This window comes from Echinops telfairi, unplaced genomic scaffold (assembly GCF_000313985.2).
Source record: "Echinops telfairi isolate 266 unplaced genomic scaffold, ASM31398v2 ScPeMD7_23;HRSCAF=83, whole genome shotgun sequence".
Classification (NCBI taxonomy): Eukaryota; Metazoa; Chordata; class Mammalia; order Afrosoricida; family Tenrecidae; genus Echinops; species Echinops telfairi.
In genome coordinates, this window is record NW_022103920.1 from 6,164,530 (window position 1) to 6,184,820 (window position 20,291).

A 20,291-nucleotide genomic window follows, 5' to 3' on the forward strand; every position below is an offset into this window, starting at 1 on the left:
CAAATTGTGTGTGTGTGTGTGTGTGTGTGTGTGTATATGTGTGTATTGTCTAAAGCTCTGCGGTCTCTGGAATTGTGTGTGTGCAATGTGTATCTTGTCTATGGCTCTATGCTGTCTCCACAAGTGACAAAGATAGGGGCAGGTGAAGAAGTGGTCACAGATGTGCAGGTCTTTCAGCCTTGGGGCCACGCTGTATTCTGCTAGTGTTGGGGTTGGGGGAGCATGCTGGACTCACCTGCTCCAGGGGCTCTGGGAGCATCCGTGTGAGTGTTATGCCGATTCTCTGAACCTCTCTGCAGGTGTGGAACATCAAGCAGATGATCAAGCTGACCCAGGAGCACATCGAGGCCCTCTTGGACAAGTTTGGGGGGGAGCACAACCCGCCCTCAATATACCTGGAGGTGAGCTTGGCTGCCCACGGACTTAGTGTAATGATGACAAAGATAATTCTCTCTCCCCAACCCTGCAAACACCCAGGGTGGCCAACGAGCGAACATTCCCTGTCACAGTAAACAGGTTACCTTTTGTGCTTTGAAAAATGTCAAGTAAAGGGGTGGGGGCGCTTATGTTAAATTTCCTAGAAGAAAACAAGACAAAAATGAGGTATCAGAAGAGTGGAGAAAACATATGTTAGAGAATCAGCAAACTGGTTCTCTTTGAAAAAGGCAGGGCTGTATAAAACCTCTTTTTCCAGGGCTGGTTCCCCCCCCCCCCCACACACACACACACATTGGCGCCTCCATCCTCATAGGGGAAATTTGCAGTCTCTAACTGCTCTTGGATTGGTTCTGAATTGTAGCAACCCTGCAGGACAGAGTAGAACTCCCTCACATCACAGGGTTGTCTTTGTTACAGACGCAGACTGCCACTGCATGTCCCTCAGAGCAGCTGGGGGCTTCAAACTGCTGGTCTTTGAGTAGGTGGCAGCCGTTAGATGGGCCAGCATTACCCAGATGGATGCTTTCATTGGGTCTTAAGGGCTGTGCCTGGCCTGCGCAGGGCTGTTGTGGTTCGGGTCTTGAGACATGGTCAGTGCTGTCACCAGAGAGGCTCTCTTGGCCTGGATTCCAAGTGGAAGGTGCCAGGGCCCCACCCCAAGAGTTGCTGTGAAATTCAGGCCATTGTCAGCACATTCCCACCCCAGGGAGAAAATGCCCAGCTGACCACTGGCCAGAGGTTCTTCAGCACAGTGGATAGGCTTCTTCATTCATTCCCACTTTGGTTTTCCCCTGACTCCTGGAAGGGCAAGCTGCAGCTTCTGCTCAGGCTACAAGGAGACCCGCGCCTAAGTGCCTCTATGAGCTGAATCTGTAGGTCAGTTGCTACAGGTGCAGGCATTACTTACTTTATTGCAAGAAAGAGCCCTAGCCGTAGCCCATTGGGTTGCTCATGGTTCAAATCTACTGGCTGCTCTGCGGGAGAAAGACTGCCTAGGCCTGGAAAAGTTTGCCAAGTCAGGAACCTGGGAGCAGTTCTGCTCTGTTCTGCTGGGATCAGGCTTCATGTAAGACAAGACTCGAAGCTGTTGGATTGAAAAGCCACCTGTACAGCAGGCGAAGGTGATTGTGATGAGGCCTTTGTTGCAAGGTAGGGATTGGTTCAAGCTTTCAGACTGAGGGCAAATTTACTTAACCTTAAAGGGCAAGTGGAAAATGGAGTTAAAAGGTAATGGAAGTTTTCCATTAACTTTTATGAAGTTCTCTCAACCTTACTTAGTAACTCATAGTGACCCTATAGGACAAGTTAGAACTGCCCCTGGGGGTTTCTGAGGCTGTTAATCTTTATGGGAGCAGGAAGCCCCATCTTTCTCCCTAGGAGTGACTTGTGTTTTCCAATTGCTGACCTTTCAGTTAGCGGCCCAATTGGTAACCTATTAAGCCACCAGGCTCCTTAGCCCTAATAACAACTGAGAGACAACTCCTCCTCTTCTTCCTCGCCTGCATGTGGCTTTCCCCAAAGCACACAGTCAGGACTGGAACTCCTGTCCGAGGGCTGGTAGTGAGAGGATTTGGTGTGTTTCCTCTGAGGAAGTGTGTGTTTTAGGACAGCAAGCAGAGCCGTTGTGGGGAGATAAATACTTCCATTGAAAACAGGCTTTCTTTGTTCATCAGAATGAGACAAAATAACCAGCCACTTTTCCTTCTCACTTTGTGAGTCTTGAGAAACGTCCCCTTCCTCAGATGGACGACATTTGTGTCAGCGTCCCTGTCTCATTGCCCTCCACCCCCCTTGGGCTTCGAGACCATTGTGGCCATGAAGGCAACAGCACCCTCAGACAGCAGTAGCAGCAGCAGCAGTAGCAGTAGCAGCAGTGCTTGGAGCTGCTTCTGTGTCTGAGCCAACTGGGAAGGCCTTCCTTTCAGTCACCTGTGCCCGATATCAGGGATGAGGTGAAGAGATAGAGGCCAACTTGCCCACGGCTGCCCAGCCAGTGGAGGGGGGCAGAGATCCAGCTCTGATGTTCACCCTAGTGAGTCTGCCCACCTTGCTCTTCGCCCAGCTCCCTCCCAACCGGTCTTCTTAGGTGAAACCTTGCTCTTTCCTTTAGCCATTCGTATCATCATGACCTGTAGACCCTTTATTAGATGTGCTTGGTGCATTCCTTTTCAACATTTGACATCTAAGGTTGAATAAACAGCCTGGTCCGCATAGGCTGCGTCATGAGCGTGTGTCACCCAGAGGTTACAGTGAACTCAGTCCCAGTGCCTTGGTGTCCATAGGCAGGCCATCTGGCCTTCCTGGGCAACAGCCCATTGGTAGATTGCTATCACACACATGTCACTGAAGGGACTGGTGGCATTGTTGCATGCAGTCTCACAGTGACCCTGTGTACACGGGTAGAAACACTGCCCGGTCCTGCCCCACCCTCCCTTAGAGTCGTTGCTGTGTTTGAGCTCACTGTGGCAGTTGCTGCATCTCCTGGAGGTCTTCCCTTTGTTCATTCCCCTCCATTGTACCAAGCATGAAGTTCACCTTGGTAACGCGGGAGGCAGTCTGGCCATCCTGCTGCTTGCTGCCCCTCCTTTTTGCCTCCCATCCTTGCTTCTAAGAAGCATGCTGGCTGTACTTCTCCAAGACAGGTATGTTCGTTCTTCTAGCCGTTCGTGTTCTGTTCCTTATTCTTTGACATTACCATCGCTCAGAGGCATCAGTTCTTCCCCACTTGTCGTACTTCATTGTTCAGCTTTCACAGGAGCATGAGGCAATTGGAAATACCGTGGCTTGGTTCAAGTGCACCTCCATCTTCAAAGTAACATCTTTTAACATCTTAATGAGGTCTTTTGCAGCAGATTTTGTCCAGAGCCATACATCCTCAGCAGAGTTTCTCGAGTAAGACGGTGAAGAGGGAATCAGCTGTCCATTTCTGAATGATCAGCTACTGAACACCTTATGACAACGCAGCACAGCACTGTCAGATGAATAAGATCCTGCCTCAGGTTGGAAGGCACTAAAAATGCGGGTTTTCAACGTAGAGTCAACCATAATGATTGGATGCAGTAAAGCTTTGGACCCTCATTTGCTGCTGCAGCACAACTCAGAATAAGAAACAGCTTCAAACATTGATTAATAATCAAATGATGGGATGTATGAAGTACAAATCTAGAAAAATTGGAAGGCATAAGAAAATGAAATTCAATGCCTAAAGATTGATATCCTAAGCATTAATGAGTTGAAATGGACCAGTATTGGCCATTTTGAATTAGACAATCAGGTGGTTTACAGTGCCAGGAACGACAGATTCCAGAGGAATGGCACTGCATTCGTCAGAAGGGACACTGTCTATGATAGGGTACTATCTGTACACCTATGAAGAAATCGAGTTACTACACTCTTTTGTTTGTTTCAGTTTTAAAAATCTTTTGTGAATTTTTTTAAATTAAAAGATCATTTTATTGAGGGCTCTTACAACTCTTAGGACAATGCATACATCAATTGTATCAAGCATATTTGTACATATGTTGCCATTATTCTTTTCTAGACATTTACTTTCTATTGAGTCTTGGTATCAGCTCCTCTTTTTTGCCCTCCCTCCCATAGTACAACTCTTAATTCAAGTTTACATACCAAACACTAAAGCCAGTGATGAACCTGACCTTGGTGACAGCAATGAAGCTGGAGATTTCACAATAGAATTTTGCAAGACCAAGGACTTCTTCAATGGAAACATTCTTTCCAACCATGTAAACAGTGACTATACATGTGGACTTCTCTCCTTGGGATACACAGAAATCACATTGACTACACCTGTGGGAAGAACGATGGAGAAACTCCATATCAACAGCTAAAACCTGGCCAGGGCAGACTAGACAAACCATTGATCCCTTATATGTAAGTGCAGGTTGAAGTTGAAAGAAAATTAAAACAAGTCCACAAGAGCCAAAATAGGACCTTGAAGACATCATGTTTGTGTAGAGGGACAGCAAAAAAAGAGGGAGACCCTCGACGAGGTGGGTTGACACAGTGGCTACTACAGTGGCTCAAACATAACGATTGTGAAACTTGCTCGGGACTGGGCAGTGTTTCGTTCTGTGGTGCTCAGGGTCACGATGAGTCGAGGTGGTCGTTGGACTGCTCGGCTGCTGCTTCCGTGCGTGTTGATGGGATAAAATGAAATCCTTGACACCATCAGTCTTTTCCTCATTTATCATGATGTTGCTTATGCTCCATTTGTGAGGACTGTTGTTTTCATCTAAGGATTAACTGATATTCGTGAAACAGCATAATTTCTATAGTGTAGAATTGTCCCATAAACCATCATCCATTCATCTAGCTGTTACTTTTTAAGTACCTACTGACAGCGGCACTCTCTCAGGCCCAGGGGACGTAGTAAACAAAACAGAAAAAACTCTGCCTTTAAGCCACTTGTGTTCTGAGAGGGTGCAGCAAGCTGGGCACGACAGACATTACACATAAAGGAGGTGAAACACTGTACTCCCCATCTTTGATGTTCTCTGAGGAAGAGCTTGGCTGGAGCAGACTGGATTCTTCTAGGGAAATGGAGCAGCCCCACAGGGAGACCCACAGGCACTAATATACCTTCGTTCCTTCTTCCCATGCAAAGCCAGCTCCCTGCTAATCCCCACTGCAGTCCCAGACCTGGGTCCAGTCGGCTTTCAAGAGTCCTCAACACGTGTATACAAGTGGGGCCCTAAGAGTAGCCAACTGTTTGAGGAAAGCTTTCCACAAGAAAGACAAAAGCAGAAATAGTCTACAGAAACTCAGAAACAGCACAGAGAACAGGACAAAGCTTGAAAAAAACTATATAATTAACACTGAAGTTAAAAGAAAACGTAGCACTACTTCTTGTCTCACAACTGCCGAAAAAGCAAAAGCAACAGAAAACGAGAAGAACTTGGAAATTAAAAATATACCAGAAATTGAAAAAATTGATAGGTGTATGTATGTGCATATACGTATGCATGCATGTTTCTGTTGTATGTATGTGAATAGATAGATAATGTTGGAAGACAAAGCTGAGGAAATCTTCCAGAAAGCAGCATAAAAACAGTGGGGACAGTAGAGTAAGGATAATGAAAACTAGAGGATACATCCAGGAATTCTGTAAAAATGGCAAATGGCTTTGGCTGTAAGCAATAGAACCACTCAGTACCAGGTTGTGAACACAGTAAGGGTTTGCCTTCTCCCTTCACACAGCAAGAAGCCCGCTGGGCTCAGCAGCTCACAGTTGACCAGCACTGGTTTGGTCTCAGACTTTTGGGTTTTCAGTCTCTCAGCAGTAGCAAGAGGAGCTGGCCCTTACCCAGTGCCTGAACACAGAAGTGGTAAGGGTGGGGAGAGGGCCGGGGCTAGAGTTCGCTTTTCTGTTACCAGCTTTTATCAGAGGAAACTTACCTCCCTAACCCAGTGTCCTCAGAGACCCTTCCTCTGCATCTCATGGACTGGAATGCATGGGGTCACACACCCTCCTAGAACACTAACCAGGCATAGATTCCCTAAAATAGATGCTCAAAAACCCACGTGTCCAGAGTTGACGGTGTTGCTTCGTGTTGAGGTTGTACTGCAGGTGTCTGTCATCTGTTGCCTCAGCAGAAGCCCCTGGATGGCTCTGTCTGCACTTTGGCCGGCTTCACTCTGCCCGAAGAAATGAAATGCATCCCCATCAGATGTTCTCGTTTTCATTTTCTTCTCGTTATTTTAGTAGAAAGTCAACTGAAGGCTATACTAGGTTTTCCCTTACCAACAGATGATTAATAATAGCCTGTTGATTCTCTCAACAGTAATGATGTTGAAACAAGCTATGTCAATCAAAATACAGAATCTCAAAATGTCTCCTAAATCTTTGGTGCCTTTTTTTCCTTCCTTCCATCATTATCCAAAGGAAGGAAGAACCATTTCCCATAAAAAGTCATCCTCCAAAGATTCTTCTCTTTCTCCTAATTTTTCTTTATCCATTTGTCCACATAATACGATGCCTTCAATATGTAAAATATAATGCTAGTTGCTTTTCTAGCAGTAGATAATTTTTTGAACTTTTAATGTTTTAGAGCCCTAAGGGAAGGGGACAATATTTTCTTTTATTTTTTTAAACAGTTTTATTGGCACGTCATCCACGTCATATAATTCAATAGTTCAATCTTACCAAGAAGAGTTGTACAATCATTACCATAGGGATAATGTTTTCTGGAATCATTCCCTATATCTAATATGGCACTAAGTCCTGGCTATCTCAGAATGTATGCTTGTGTGCTAGGGTCCCCTGCGGATCAATGAGGACAATAATAGATCCTCATTTGTCTTACTGTGTGGTGGCTCGCATGTTGCTGTATGGAAGTAAGCTAGGCTATTGGTGTGCCACGTGTAGCAGGGTCACCCACAGTGAATAGGTTTCAGTGGAGATTCCAGACTAGGAACAGACGAGGAAGAAGGAATAGGTGGTCCATTTCTGAGAAATAGTCAGCGAAAACATGAATAGCAGTGAAACATTCCCTAATACAGTGCCAGTATAAGAGCCTCTTGGATCAAAAGGTACTCAAATACAACTAGCAAAGAGCTGCCTTTTCACAGTAGAGTTGACCTTAATGTAGAGAGTACAAAGCTTTCTGGACCTTCATTTACTGATGGGGCATGGCTCAAGATGAGAAGCCGGGGGTGGGGAGAGAAACTGCTGCAATCATCCATTAATAATTGAAGTGGAATGAACAAAATAAGACTCCAGGGAAATTGAAAGTCATCAGAAATGAAATGGAATGCATAAAGATTGCTATCTTCGGGGTTCCTTCACTGTCCTCGAGTCAATCCTGACTCAGAGCAACCATGGTAGGACTGCACCTATGAGTGTCCAGGACTGTCACTCTTCATGGGAGTTAGAAATCCTCGTCTTTCACAAAGGTGTGCACAAGCAAATGTGAAGAATGCTGATGGTGCCTGGCTATCAAAAGATACGATGTCTGGGGTCTTAAAGGATTGAAGATAAACAAGCGTCCATCTAGCGCAGAAGCAACAAAGCCCACATGGAAGAAGCACACCAGCCTGTGTAGGTGTCGAAGGGATCAGGTATCAGGCATCAAAGAACAAAAAATCTTATTGTGAATCAGGGTGAGTGCAGAGTGGAGACCCAAAGCCCATCTGTAAGCAACTGGACACCCCCTTACTGAAGGATTGTGGGGAGGAGACAAGCCAGTCAAGGTGTAGGGTAGCAACGATGAAACATAAAACTTTCCTCATAATAATAAATTATAAATTTTCGGGGGGAGCCAGGAGGGAGAGGGAAAAATGAGCTGAAACCAGGGGCTCAAGTGGAAAGTGGATGTCGTAAGAATGATGAAGTCAACATGTACTAAAGTGCTGGACACAGATGACGTATATACAGATTGTGATGAGTTGTATGAACCCCTAATAAAATGATTATTTAAAAAAAAACAAAAAACTTTCCTCTAGTTCCTAAATGCTCCCCCCACCCCCAACCCCACTATCATGATCCCAATTCTACCTTACAAATCTGGCTAGACCAGAGGATGTACATTGGCACAGATAGGAACTGGAAATACAGGGAATCCAGGGCGGATGATCCCTTCAGGACCAGTGGTGATTGGTGATACTGGAAGGGTGGGTTGGAAAGGTGGAACCGATTACAAGGATCTACATGTGGCCTCCTCCCTGGGGGACGGACTACAGAAAAGTGGGTGAAGGGAGACGTCGGACAGGGCAAGATATGACAAAATAGTAATTTATGAATTATCAAGGGCTCATGAGGGAGGGGGAGCGGGGAGGGAGGGGAAAAATGAGGACCTAATGTCGGGGGTGCTAATGGAGAGCAAATATTTTGAGAATGATGAAGTCAATGAATGTACAAATGTGCTTTACACAATTGATGTATGTATGGATTGTGATAAGAGTTGTCTGAGCCCCCAATAAAACGATTAAAAAAAGAGGAATGGCATCACCTACCTGTCAACAAGAGCAGTTCAAGATCTGCCTTGTATTATCCTTTCCAGTGTGATAGGATGCTATCTATATGCCTACAAGGACAGTCAGTTCATATAACGGTTATTCCGATTTATGGGACATACCACTCAGTGGAACCAGTGATGAAGAAAGTGGAGAAGTCTCCCACCTTCTTCATTCTGAAATTTATCCAACATGCACTCAAAGATGCATTGATAATTGTTGACGATTGGAATGCGAAAGTTGGAAACAAAGAAGGATCAATAGTTGGAAAATACGGCTTTGGTGATAGAAACAGGGCCAAACATCACATGATAGAATTTTTCGACACCAAGGTCGTCTTCATTGAAAAATGCGTTTTCGCAACAGCGTAAACGATGACTGTACACTTGGGCCTCTGTAGGTAGAACAGGTAGGTATCACACTGACTGCATCTATGAGAAGAGACCCCGGAGCGCAATGTCAGGAGCCAATAGAAGGCCAAGAGCTGACTGGGGAACAGACCGTCAAAACAGATTATAGGAGGGCCAAAGTACAGCCTTGTATGTCCCACCTGAATTCAGAGACCATCTCAGAACAGATTTGACACATTGAGCACTACTGACCAAAGATGCCAAGAACATCATAAATTAAGAAAACAAAAACTCAAACTCAACGTAACCAAGTCAACTCTGGCTGATAGTTACAAGTCGTTAAAAAGACAATAAATAAATGAAGAAAAATTAAGACCAAAGCTGTCAGAAAGAAAGAAAAAGACCAAATTGGATGGATGTCAGAAGAGTCTTACTTGCTCATGAACATAAAGTAGCTAAGTGAATGAGAAAAATGATCAAATAAAAGAGCTGCAGGAAATTTCAAAGGGCAGCTTGAGGAGACGAAGTAAAGCATTGTGGTGAAGTGTGCAGAGCCCTGGGGTTAGACAATGAAAAGGGAGAGCACCCTGGCATAGCTCAAGTTGGAAAAACCCAAGTATCAAGTTCTGATATTGAAGGATTCTTGGGCAAAACATTGAATGATGCTGAAAGTATCAGAAGGATATGAAAGACAGAGTCACAGCACACAAAAGAAGTGGTCACATTCACCCTTCAAGAGTGACACGTGGTCAAGAGCCAGTGGTCCTGAAGAAGTCCAAGTGCTCTGAAGGCATTCGTTTTCAGGAGACAAGGCTCCAGGAATTGATGTTGAAGTATTTCTAAAAGTTGATAGAAGTACTCACTTGCGTATGTCAAGAAATTTAAAAGACCACTACCTGGCCAACCATCCGAACGAGATCCATTTTAGATGGCTCTTGACTAAAACCAGAGACTACCAGAAAAATGTTTACTTGTGTTTTATCGAGCGGGGAAAGGAATCCCAGAACATTTCGTTGTGCTCATTTGGAACCTGTACATGGAACAAGAGGCAGTGAGAATAGAGGAGAAGTGTGTGTCGGGTTGTGTTCTTCCACCAACTTTGTCTGTCTGCTGAGCAATAATCTGAAAAGCTGGATGGTATGAAGAAAAACAAGGCCTAAGGATTGGAGGTAGACTCGGCCTTCGATATGCGCTTGACACAGATGACTTGCTGAAAGGGAGGAGGACTGGACGCACTTGCTAGTGGAGATCAAGGGCTGCAGCCTTTGGTATGGATGACAACTCAATGTAAAAAAAACCCTCACAACTGAACCAACCAGTAGACAATATGATAAATGGAGAAAAGATAAAGTCAAGGATTTCCCTTTGGTTGTGTCTACAGTCAGTGCTTATGGAAGCAAATAAACAAAAAACGCATTGCCGTGGAGTCAGTGCCAACTCATGGTGGCCTTATAGGACAGGGTGGAACTGCCCGTTTGGGTTTCCGAGCTCTTTATGGGAGTAGAAAGCCCAATCTTGCTCCCGCAGAGCAGCTAGTTGTTTCAAACTGCACCTTGAAGATCACCACCCAATGCATAACCACTCTACCACCAGGACTCCCTATTGGAGGCAGCAGTCAAAAAGTCAGAGTGCATTTGCACTGAGCAAATCTACACAAAACCTCTTTAAAGTGTAAAAAAGATGTCAGTTAGAGGACGCGGGTGTGTCTGTACCAGCACATGGTTTTTCAGTCCCTTCATAGGCACGTGAAAGCTGGACAGCGCAGAAGGAAGACAGGAGGAGACTGCGTGTATCTGAATCGTACTGATAGGTCATACTGAAAGTACCACGACGGCCAGAAGAACTTTCTCGGAGGAAGTTACAGCCAGAATGCCCCTTGCAGCACGTTCCTTAGTTTAGGTGTGATAAGGGGACAGACCAGGCCCTGAAAAAGGACATCATGCTTGTAAAGGTCAGTGTAAAAAGAGGAAGGCCCTAAATGAGATGGATTGCATCAGTGGGCTCAGACAGGGCAAATGTGAGGATGGCTCAGGGCTGGGCAGCATTCGGTCTGTTATTCATGGGGTCGGTTCTAGGGCACCAACGCCAACAGGAAGCGCCTATAGTGAGTGCTTGCTATGTGGCAGCACTCTGGAACAGAGTAGCACGCTGCGTCTTCACCCGACCCTGTGAGCTATGCTTAGTGTTTTCATCTCTCCGAAGCGAAGAGCCTCCAGCCCAGAGGGGTGGAATAACAACACCTTACATGCCGAGTGACAAAGCCACACAGCCAGTGCAGGCACAGCCCGGGGTTGAAGGCGGACATCGTGCAGCCCGAGCCCAGGTCCTCCTCCTTTTTTTTTTTTTTTTTTTTTAAAAAATTCTTTTTTTGGGGGGTTTTTTTTTTTTGTTGTTTTTCTTTTTTAAAACATTTTATTAGGGGCTCATACAACTGTTACCGCAATGCACACACACACACATCAATTGTGTAAAGCGCATTTGTACATCATTCTCAAAACATTTTCGCTCCACTTAAACCCCCGGCATTAGGTCCTCATTTTTCCCCTCCCTCCCCGCTCCCCCCTCCCTCATTGGAGGCTCTTAAATAGCTCTTATAACAATCTGTACACCAGTTGTATCAAGCATATTTGTACATATGTTGCCATCATTACTTTCTAGACATTTACTTTCTATTGAGCCCTTGCTTTGCCTCCCTGTGGTGCTGACAGTGTCCTGGTCTGCAGTTGGTGCCAGGCTCAGGGTCTGCAGGGCCATCTCGCCACCACAGATACCACAGTGCAAGGACTACGGGCAGCCAGGTGCTTCTGGGGAATACAGAACAGTCCATTAAAGCCCCCGGGGGTGGGGGTGGGGGTAAGGGGACATTTGTATATTTCACTTAATCTTGTGAGGTCAAATTCAGTAAGAATAAACTGAATGAAGTGTAATGATAGAAAATAAAGGTTTTATTTCAATGATTATTTTTTTCATTTTTATATGTATAGATAATCTTAAACTTTTTGTTTCATAATTCACATACTATAAAATCTACTTCTTAAAACTGTGCATATTGGTGGTGTTTAGGTCTATTCAGAGTTTGCACAGCTATCTCCACAGTTTTAATTCCCGAGCAGGTTCTTCACCCCAGAGAGAAACTTTCCCATTATATGGATCTATCACATTCACCCGTTCATTAGTGGGTGCACATTTGGGTTGTCCATTGCCTGTTTATGAGTGATATAGCTGCAAACAGGAGCCCTGGTGATGTAGTGGTCTGAAAGGTCAGCAGTGCGAAAACAGCAGCTGCTCCAGGGGAGAAAGATTGCTTTCTACTCCCATAAAAAGTTACAGTCTCAGGAACCCAGGGGCAGCTCTACTCTGCTCTTTATGGTTGCTGTGAGTCAGCATCAACTCGAAGCCAATGAATAGTAAAAAAAAATTGCTATGAGCATTCATAGACACGATACTGTGCAGAACTAGGCTTCCAGGTCTGGGGGTTATATGCCTAGGAATGGAATTGCTGGGTTACAGTGTGTGCATTTCCACTGTTTGAGAGGCTGCCAGACTTAGAGTGTCTGTGCCATTTTGCATTCTCACCAACAATGTCTGGGAGGCCTCACTCACCCCGCCCTGCCCTGCCTAGCCCGTTTCTGTCCATCTGTTGTGTTCCAGCCAGCTCAGGACGTGTGAAATGGCATCATCTCCTTGTGGTTTGGGATTGCATTTCCTTCATGTGAGTGAGGATCAGCTTCTGTGTGATGTGTGTGTTAGCCACTGTATAGCTTTTTTTGAGAAGTGTCTAGTCAACTCCTTTGGTCATATTTTCTTTTCATTTTTATGTGTAAGATTGCATTTTTGGTGAACTAGTACACAGCAGAACATGGTGCTCAGTGACTGCTTCCATTCTTCAGTTTGTGTCAACGTTCATTCCCATGATCCTGAGCTCACCCCGCCTGGCCTTTTCATCTAGCCTGCGAGTACTTGCTTACCGCATGGTCTTTTTAAAGGAGACAGCACACCAAGGTGACAGTCTTCCCGTAAGAATTCATCATCAGAACAAAAAATCTTACCACAGTGAATGAGGGGTGGTGGTGGTGCGGAGTGGAGACCCAAAGCCCATTTGTAGGCCACTGGACATCCCCTTACAGAAGGGTTTCAGGGAGGAGGCAAGCCAGTGCGATGTAGCAACGATGAAACATACAAAGTTCCTCTAGTTCCTGAATGCTTCCTCCTCCCCCACTAGCATGATCAGAATTCTCCCTTGCAAGTCTGGCTAGACCAGAGGAGGTACACTGGTACAGATAGGAACTGGAAACACAGGGATTCCAGGGAAGATGATCCCTACAGGACCAGTGGTGTGAGTGGCGATACAGGGAGGGTAGAAGGAGGGTGGGTTGGAAAGGGGGAACCGATTACAAGGATCTACATGTGACCTCTTCGCTGGGGAATGGACAGCAGAAAAGTGGGTGAAGGGAGATGTTGGACAGGGCAAGAGATGACAAAATGATAATTTATAATTTATCAAGGGTTCATGAGGGAGGGGGAAGCGGGGAGGGAGGGGAAAAATGAGCTGATGCCAGGGGCTTAAGTGGAGAGCAAATATTTTGAGAATGATGAGGGCAATGAATGTACAAATGTGCTTTACACAACTGATGTATGTACTGATTGTGATAAGAGTTGTATGAGCCCTTAATAAAACAATTTAAAAAAAAAAGAATTCACTTACTATCTAGTGGGCCGGTGACTTCAGGAAATATTTTCCAATCAGCTTTAAAACGGACGTTTGGTTTGTTTTTTTTTTAAAGGAGGGAAACCACTGAACCATATTTAGACTTGTGGTTACGAATGGAACCACTAAGGCTTACAGAGGCACACCTCTAAATTAATAAAAATTACACAGTACTGCCAACCTTTAGTAGCATAGTGGTTACCCAATTGGCTGCTAACCACAAGGTTGGTAGTTCAAAACCACTACAGCTCGTTGGGAGAAAGACAGGGCTGTCTATTCGCAGGATGAGTTAACAGTCTGAGAAACCCACAGAGGCCGTTCTACTCTGTGACAGGGTCGGGTCGCTAGGTGTCTGAATCAACTCAATAGCAGTGAGCATGTGTTGTTTTTGTGTGTGTATTTCATTTCTCGATGGAATGTGATGATGAACAAAGTTAAAGATAACAGATTTATTAACAGATATATTATTTCCTGCACTTATTGAGTGACTTTGACTTGAACCTTTTCGATGCTAAAGAGGCTATAGTCCAAGACGTAAAGTCCAGTGTTTGCTTTTGCTATTGTCGGGACGAGGTCCAGATTCACTGTCAGTCTGCTCTGGTTTCTAGGCCTACGAAGAATACACCAGCAAGCTGGATGCCCTCCAGCAAAGAGAGCAGCAGTTACTGGAATCCCTGGGGAATGGCGTGGATGTTTCTGTCTCTAGCTCGGCATCAGCGGACACTGTTACATCTTCTTCCTCTTCCAGCCTTTCAGTGCCACCCTCATCTCTGCCTGCTTTTCAAAGTCCCACAGATGTGTCACGGAGCAACCCTAAGTCACCCCAGAAACCTATTGTCAGAGTCTTCCTGCCCAACAAGCAGAGAACAGTGGTGAGTCAACATGAAATGCCGTCATCTTACTCTCTCTAGGGTAGAGCAGTCATTGGAAATGAGTTACACATGTTTTCAATCACACTGAAAGACATCAGGCAGGTAAGAGCCTTCATTTCATACACGGATGGAAGAGGCATCATCACTTGGTGCTGGGGACTATCTTCCTGGGACGTACTCACTGCCACTGGTGTCAGGGCGACCCTTACACCCACCTCCCGAGCTGGAAGCCAGCTCAGGACTGGGCCCCTGTGACAGGCCAGTCAGCGTGCTTATGCTTGCTGTCTGCCAGGGAGTGCTCAGCCCCAGTCAGATTTCTGATCCAGTGGGGGAGTTTTCTGCATGTTTTTCCTTGGCATTTTTTCCTTCGGACTCCCTGAATCCCACCACTAGGAGAGTATCCCCTGGCCGTGACTTTGGAAGCTGGGTGCTCAGTAACGTCAGTAGTGCAGGCATGGTCCAGTGATAGAGGAAACAGTGTGTCGGTGTACGTCACTCCTTGTAAAATGCATTACAGTTCCTTTTGACACCGTTTCGAAAACAACTTGCTTGTTTTCAAATACAACTGGAGTCGAAGTAGGTTTTAAGTGATATTTTTGTGAACTCCCCCACTCAGAAATGCAGTTAAAAGTACAACCGCTGCCACTCAGAGATCCAAAAGAAGTCTTTTCTGACTTGAAAATAAAGTGTATGATAACAGCACCACACTCCCCAAAGGAAGGGACTGTCGCCTCAGAGATTGGCTGGAGACTGGGTAACAGTGCCTGCCCTCTGCCTGTGGGAGCTGACAGCCTGCAGGAGAGCCAGGGCAGGTTATGGCTGCTGCACAGAGACGCGTGTCTTGATGCTCTTCCTGTCCCTGCTGAGAACGATGGCGTTGGGACATAAGGAAACGGGCTCTGGGTAATTCATGATGAAAGTTATTTGTAACTTTATAGTACCAATTCCGTTTTTCCTCCCATGTCTGCTATCGAATTAGAATGAAATGAAAATGTTTTTCCTGTTTTAAGGTCAGAAATTAACCCCACACTCTCCTTTCCAGCTAGTGTCCCAGAAAGGTCATTAGGCAGATCTGAAAGGGGTGGGGAAGAAGTATAATGGCATTCTGGGGACTGGGGAGATGTTGAGTACAGATTGACTAATAGATAAGACTACATGGGATTGCAGTTAACTGCCCCTAAGTGTGACGGTGATGTGCCCTCTTGCCCCTGTGTGACCTTTTCTGTTTCCTTTGTGTCTGTCTGAGCTGTGCCCCACCCACATCTCACACCGGGAGGAAGGGGTCTCTGGTCCACCTTCTCCTGTTTGGACCCACCCACAAGCATGTCTGCCACAGAACCTTGCAAGGCAGGCAAAACAACGTAGAAGAACGCGAGACAGCAGGGCACACTGGTGGGGGTAAACGGTAGGAATTTTGGAATCCAAGTAGAGAGAATCTGGCTGTCCCTTGTACCATGACCTTGAGTTCTCTGTGTGCTTGAAATTTTTATAATAGAATGTTAAAAATGGAAACAACAGAATAAAGCAAAAGTACATTCGGTACAAAGGTAACAGCTGTCACTGGAAACAGACACTCTACTGACCATGCTGGTGGTGACTGAGGAAGTGGCAAGCTGGCATGGTAGATAAAGTTGTAACGTGCTGAGTGAGTGCCAGTACCTCACTGTTCATGTTTCAGAGCTCAGTGGATGGAGTAGAGAGTTGATGAGATCCAACTGAAAGGAAAATCCATGAACTCTGGAAAGCCAGGCGCGCGCGAGCAGCAGACTCCTCAGAGAAAGGCCAAGCGGCAGGGAGAAGGGACTGAACAGGGAGGTCCAGAGAGGGAGGCTGTGGAGGCAGAGCGCTGAGAAATGATGGCTAATATTTGTCAAAGACACAAATTTAAAGATTCTGGAAGCACCAACCCTCAGTTGGATAAACGTATTTGAATACGCACTATGAGAGAGAGAAAAAATGCAATAAGATTGTTCTAAAAACAAAATTATCCCTAAAAGTACAATTAGATTTCCTAAAGATTTCACCCCGCAGCTATTGAAGCTAGCACACAATAGACCAGCGTACTCAAAATGCTTAGACACGATGGTCAGTCACAGCTAACCGATGAATGAAGGCAGAGTAAAGGTCTTTCTGGACAAAAATGTGCCTTTCACAGGGTCTAGTTGAAGGCACTGTCCCCCAAGCTTCCCTTGGGAAGGACATTGAGCATAGAAGGAGGGGAACAAGAAGTAGGACCCTAAAGCATGTGTAAGGAAACCTTTGTGACCTGGTGTTTGGCGGGGATGTTTTTAGATGTGACACCTGAGCCATAAAAGCACATGGATAAGTTGGGTTTTGTTGAAATGAAAACTTGCCTTCTCCAAAAGGCAATGTCAAGAGGGAGTGCTTTTTTGCAAAGCACATACCTGATCAAGGACATCCATGCAAAAGATGTAAAGAACTCTTAAAGCTCAACAGTAATTCAACTTTAGCATGACCACATACTGCGGGGGAGTGGAGACTCAGAACCACCGTCTTCGGGAGCATCAAGATCAATGGGCTGTGCATCCTACTTTGGTGAGTAACCGCTGGGGTCTTCAGATCCGTGTGCAGTCATCTAAGGTGCTCTCTCCCTGTCTAGAGAAAAGAGGAGTGAAGAAAACCAAGGAACCGCACCAACCTCTGTCTGCGGTCCTGAGAAGAAGGAGGTGGTGCCCAGCTGGGATCACAGGAGAAGATACTGGCTAGAGTAGGAGGAAAATGTGGAACAGAAAACTCTGTCACAAAGAGACCAGACTTAGTAGTTGGCTAGAAACCCTGAGCCTGTGAAGAGCAGTCACGCTCAGGTCTGGAAATGCCCTCAGCCCCCGGCTCAATTCCAGTCAAGCAGTAGCTCTCTTTGGGGGAACAGTGTCACTCGTGAGGCATGCACCCCTTAGAATAATCTACCATTTGTGACCAAAAGGACAGTGCTTACCCAAGGACAGCGTTCATAGGGCTAGGGAAGAAGAGGGAATGGGAACGGAAACACAGTGAGGAGGGGGAAAGTGGTGTCACATTATGGGACTGCGGGCAGTGGCAGGAAACACAGTCTGCAGGGATGGTTGGATGTAACGCTGGTCAACTCTAAACTTTCACCCGATTTACAATAAAACATTTAAAAGTCAACTTTTTACAGGTGTACAACTAACTTACTGTCAGCAATTAATAGTAATTGCCCATTCAGCCCTACCCTTACTCAGTGCCGTTTTCCGTCACTGTTGAGTTGACAAAAGTTGTGTAATCGTATTTACAAGACACTGTAGATAGGTCTACGAAAGTGAAAATACCAGCTGAGGCTACTTAGGCACCTTCCATTCCATGAGTACCCAGATCCAGCAGACAACACAAGTAGGATGGTAGACGGGTCAGACAGCACACTATCAGTGTGCGTGCAGAAGACATGTGTACCTGCACGCTCCTCTCCGGGGCACGTGTGTGTGCCACGAAGAGAACCTCACAGGCGAGAGCGGGTCCGTGGCCCTTGGGGTAAAGGATAAAGGAGGAGCAGTTCTGGGAAACCATAGTTCCTGGAATGTTAAGCACTCTGTTAGTCTGGGTAGGCTAGAGAAGCAAATTCATAAGCACTCGTGTGTATAAGAAAGAGGTTTATATACAAGAGCAATTGAATATTGAGAAAACATCCCAGCCAAGTCCAGATCAAGTCCATAAGTCCGATATTAGCCTATATGTCTGATACCAGTCTATATAAAGTCCTCTTCAGACTCACGAAACACATGCAGTGATGCCAAATGCAGGAAGATAGATCACAGGCCAGTGGGTGGGAAGTCTTGTGGATCCAGTGGCGTTGTAAGCATCTCGGCGCTGGTAGGGATCTCCACGTGGCTCCTCCGGCTCAGGGCACTAGCGTAGCTCCATGTGTCTTCTCAGCTGGAATGTCTCCCAGGGAGTCTGCCTGTGTCCTGTCTTCAGGGAGCTGTTTATCTCCTTAGCACCTCCAGACTCTCTCAAATTGATAACAGATTATGCAACTACCAAAGACACAAGTAACTCATGCACTAGAAAATCATTCTAATGGAAATTAGAGAATATTTGTGTTGTCATTAGGTGCCATGGAATCTTAACATTCCTTGGACCTGCACCACCCTCAGCACCACTGTTAGGATTGAGACCAGTGTTGCAGACAGTGGGTCAGTCTGTTTCGTTAAGGGTCGTTGTCTTTACTAAGCCATGGTATGTTTCTCTAAGGACTGGTCTCTCCTAATAATGCGCTCAAAGGACACGAGACAGAGTCTCACTGTCTTTGCTTTTAAAGCTCCCTTCCTCCAGGACGGCTTGGTTGGTTCTGGCAGTCCTTGGTGCTCCCAGGGCCCCTCACCAGCAGTCGTTCAGGGCCTCAGTTCCTATCTCATCGTCCCTATGCAGTGTCCAGCTTCCACATGCTCGTGAGGCCATTGAAAACACCCACGTGTCTGTACATGGCTTGTAAACACCGAGGTGAAGGAGTAGTTAGAACTGCATAAATCATGAAACTATTGTATAACTTGTGGGTTACGGATGATGAGGCCACGCTAAAAGGAAATTCAGAGCTGTAAAAGTGTATATACAGCGAACCCTCGCCACTTCGCGCTTCGACTTCCGCGGCTTCACTCTATCGCGGTTTTTGCGTTAACAGCGCATGCTCTGTCATTACTGCCACTGATTGGCTCATACTGTACACGCTTGATGCCATAAATAATATAATAAATAATAAATGATAATTGTAACGTCCAAAATGTTTTACTATATTTTCCCTTTTTCGTTTAATAAATTGGGTAATACGAGTGTAATGGTGACTAAAGGGTGTTTTTTCATGTCCTCTATGCTCTAACTACGAAAATATTTGATTTACAAATAAGGAATCCTACTTCGCGGAATTTCATTTATCGCGGTAGGGTCTAGAACCGATTAACCGCAATAAACGAGGGTTCACTGTATTAAAAGTGTATATATTAAAGTGTCTTAAAACATTAGTTAGAACCAGCACATCATCAACCAAAAGAATGTGAAGATAAAATATAATAGAATCAGCAGAATAAATGCTAAATATATGAAAAGACCCAAATCTCTCAAAGAATAAAAAGAAATAAGATGGTGGGGGGTATTGTGTTCAGAAGATATTTTGGAAGGTGAGTACAACAAAGCAGGGGAAAATTAGGAAAATAGATTATTACCTTAGAACAGTGTTTCTAACCTGAGCTAAACACAGAATACTGGGACAGGCCTCCATCCATTAGAGAAATGACCTGTGCTTCCTGCTTCCCAGTGCCCTGGCTTTACAGCTATGAATTCTAGACATTATTTTGGGAAGATAGAATTCTAGTTACATGCAAGTTTTAGTTTCTAAGAAAAGGAAAAGAGAACATTTCTTACCCCAGTTCATGATGTTAATGTATCTTGGTTCTAAAACTATTCGATGACTGAAACTTGAAGGTTAGTTTCATTTGTGGGCACGTTGGCACGCTGAACCCAGAGGATGCTTGTCATCAGAGGCCAGCAGCACTCACTGGTGGAGCAGTGACTGCAGAAAGCCAGGGCAGTTCCTGGAGCGGCTTCAGGAGGCGTCGGCAGCATCGCCCCCATGACCACCTCCAGACACAGTGAGCAAAGGCCTGGCATTCGCTTCGGAACCTGGTGTTTTGTGAGTGGAAGAAGTCGCTGTGCACGTAGAAGGAACAAGAACACACTTCTGTAAAGGATACCTACCCAGTGAGGGACGCTCTTAAAAAGGGAAGCAAAGCCAAAGGCTTGTTTCGTTCTGCTCCAGCTCCACAGATCCGGCCGCCCGCTCCCCCGCCAGCTGACTGGCACTGTGGCAAGCAGTGAGCGCACCTTCACGGCCATGGAGCTGGACAGTGTGCAGAGGGGCCTGGAGGGCGACATCATCAAGCGTTCTGAGCAGAAGGGTTTCCGCCTGGTGGCCATGAAGTTCGT

At 45.7% G+C, this 20,291-nt stretch overlaps 1 protein-coding gene across 3 annotated transcripts in view; it reads left to right on the forward strand.

Moving 5' to 3' along the window:
- The first annotated feature begins 305 nt into the window (after window positions 1-305).
- Window positions 306-20,291, forward strand: part of BRAF (B-Raf proto-oncogene, serine/threonine kinase) — a 51,993-nt gene continuing 32,007 nt past the window's right edge. For 2 of the 3 annotated variants that reach the window (XM_045288691.1, XM_030885173.2), the window contains exons 1-2: window positions 306-401; window positions 14,076-14,339. In XM_045288691.1, the coding sequence (XP_045144626.1) occupies window positions 318-401; window positions 14,076-14,339 (348 nt within the window). In that variant the 5' untranslated portion in view covers window positions 306-317. The remainder of the gene's footprint in view (window positions 402-14,075; window positions 14,340-20,291) is intronic. The other variant, XM_045288690.1, reaches the window with a different exon arrangement.